The 793-nt window shown below is 36.9% G+C and overlaps 1 protein-coding gene across 1 annotated transcript in view; it reads left to right on the top strand.

The window, feature by feature from the left end:
• Positions 1 to 6: 6 nt before the first annotated feature.
• LOC103523762 (rho-associated protein kinase 2-like) overlaps positions 7 to 793 on the top strand; it is a 10,579-nt gene continuing 9,792 nt past the window's right edge. Inside the window, exon 1 of the mRNA XM_008488778.2 lies at positions 7 to 773. Within this exon, the coding sequence (XP_008487000.1) occupies positions 21 to 695 (675 nt within the window). The 5' untranslated portion in view covers positions 7 to 20 and the 3' untranslated portion in view covers positions 696 to 773. The remainder of the gene's footprint in view (positions 774 to 793) is intronic.

Genomic DNA, 793 nt, shown 5'->3' with positions numbered 1-793 from the left:
AAAATCTAGCTCAAGAAGAAATGTCTTTGGCGGAAGTCATGGAAATGTTGAAGGGCCTAGAAAAACAAAATGATGATTTGCATAAAAAGGCTATAGCAAAACTGAATAAACTAGAGCAAGAGATTGTCGATTTGAAGAAGAAAAACGAAGAGAAAACTAAAAAGATAATTGAACTTGAAGGTAAGATCACCCAGCTGGAAGACGAGAAGAAGCAGAACAATCTTGTCATTTTTGGAATTGATGAGGACGAGTCAGAGGAACCTAAGGATTTACAAACAAAGGTGTCTGCTTTGGTGGTTGAGAAGTTAAAATGTACCCTGGAGCCATCAGACGTAAACTTCATGAAAAGAATGGGAAAGAAAAACAAAAACAAATCGCGGGCCGTAATCATTGGACTAAGCACAGTTAAAAGAAAATGGGAAATTATGTCAAATTGTAACAAACTAGCTGGTACCAAAATGGCAGTGTGCGAAGAATTCTCTAAAAATGTACTGGAAAGAAGAAAGCAGCTGATTCCACTGATGAAAGAAATGAGGGCGGCTGGAAAACATGCAGTACTCAAGGCTGATAAACTGTACGTGGACGGGGAGTTGTATGAAGAACACAGTATCAAACCATCACCAGTTAGCACAGACAAGGGAGAAAATTCAGTTTCACCAACGTACAATAAGAAGAAGAAAGCTAAAAGATTTTAGGGACAAAATGAGAAATAGGACAAAGTGGGAAAATTAGAACTCAAATACATACAAATAAAGCAGAAATAGAGATATGAGGTATATTGAGGTATTAATTT

Source organism: Diaphorina citri, unplaced genomic scaffold, assembly GCF_000475195.1.
Source record: "Diaphorina citri unplaced genomic scaffold, Diaci psyllid genome assembly version 1.1 scaffold38273, whole genome shotgun sequence".
Classification (NCBI taxonomy): Eukaryota; Metazoa; Arthropoda; class Insecta; order Hemiptera; family Psyllidae; genus Diaphorina; species Diaphorina citri.
Note: the sequence above shows the minus strand (reverse complement) of the source record. Positions and strands in the feature narration are given on the sequence as shown.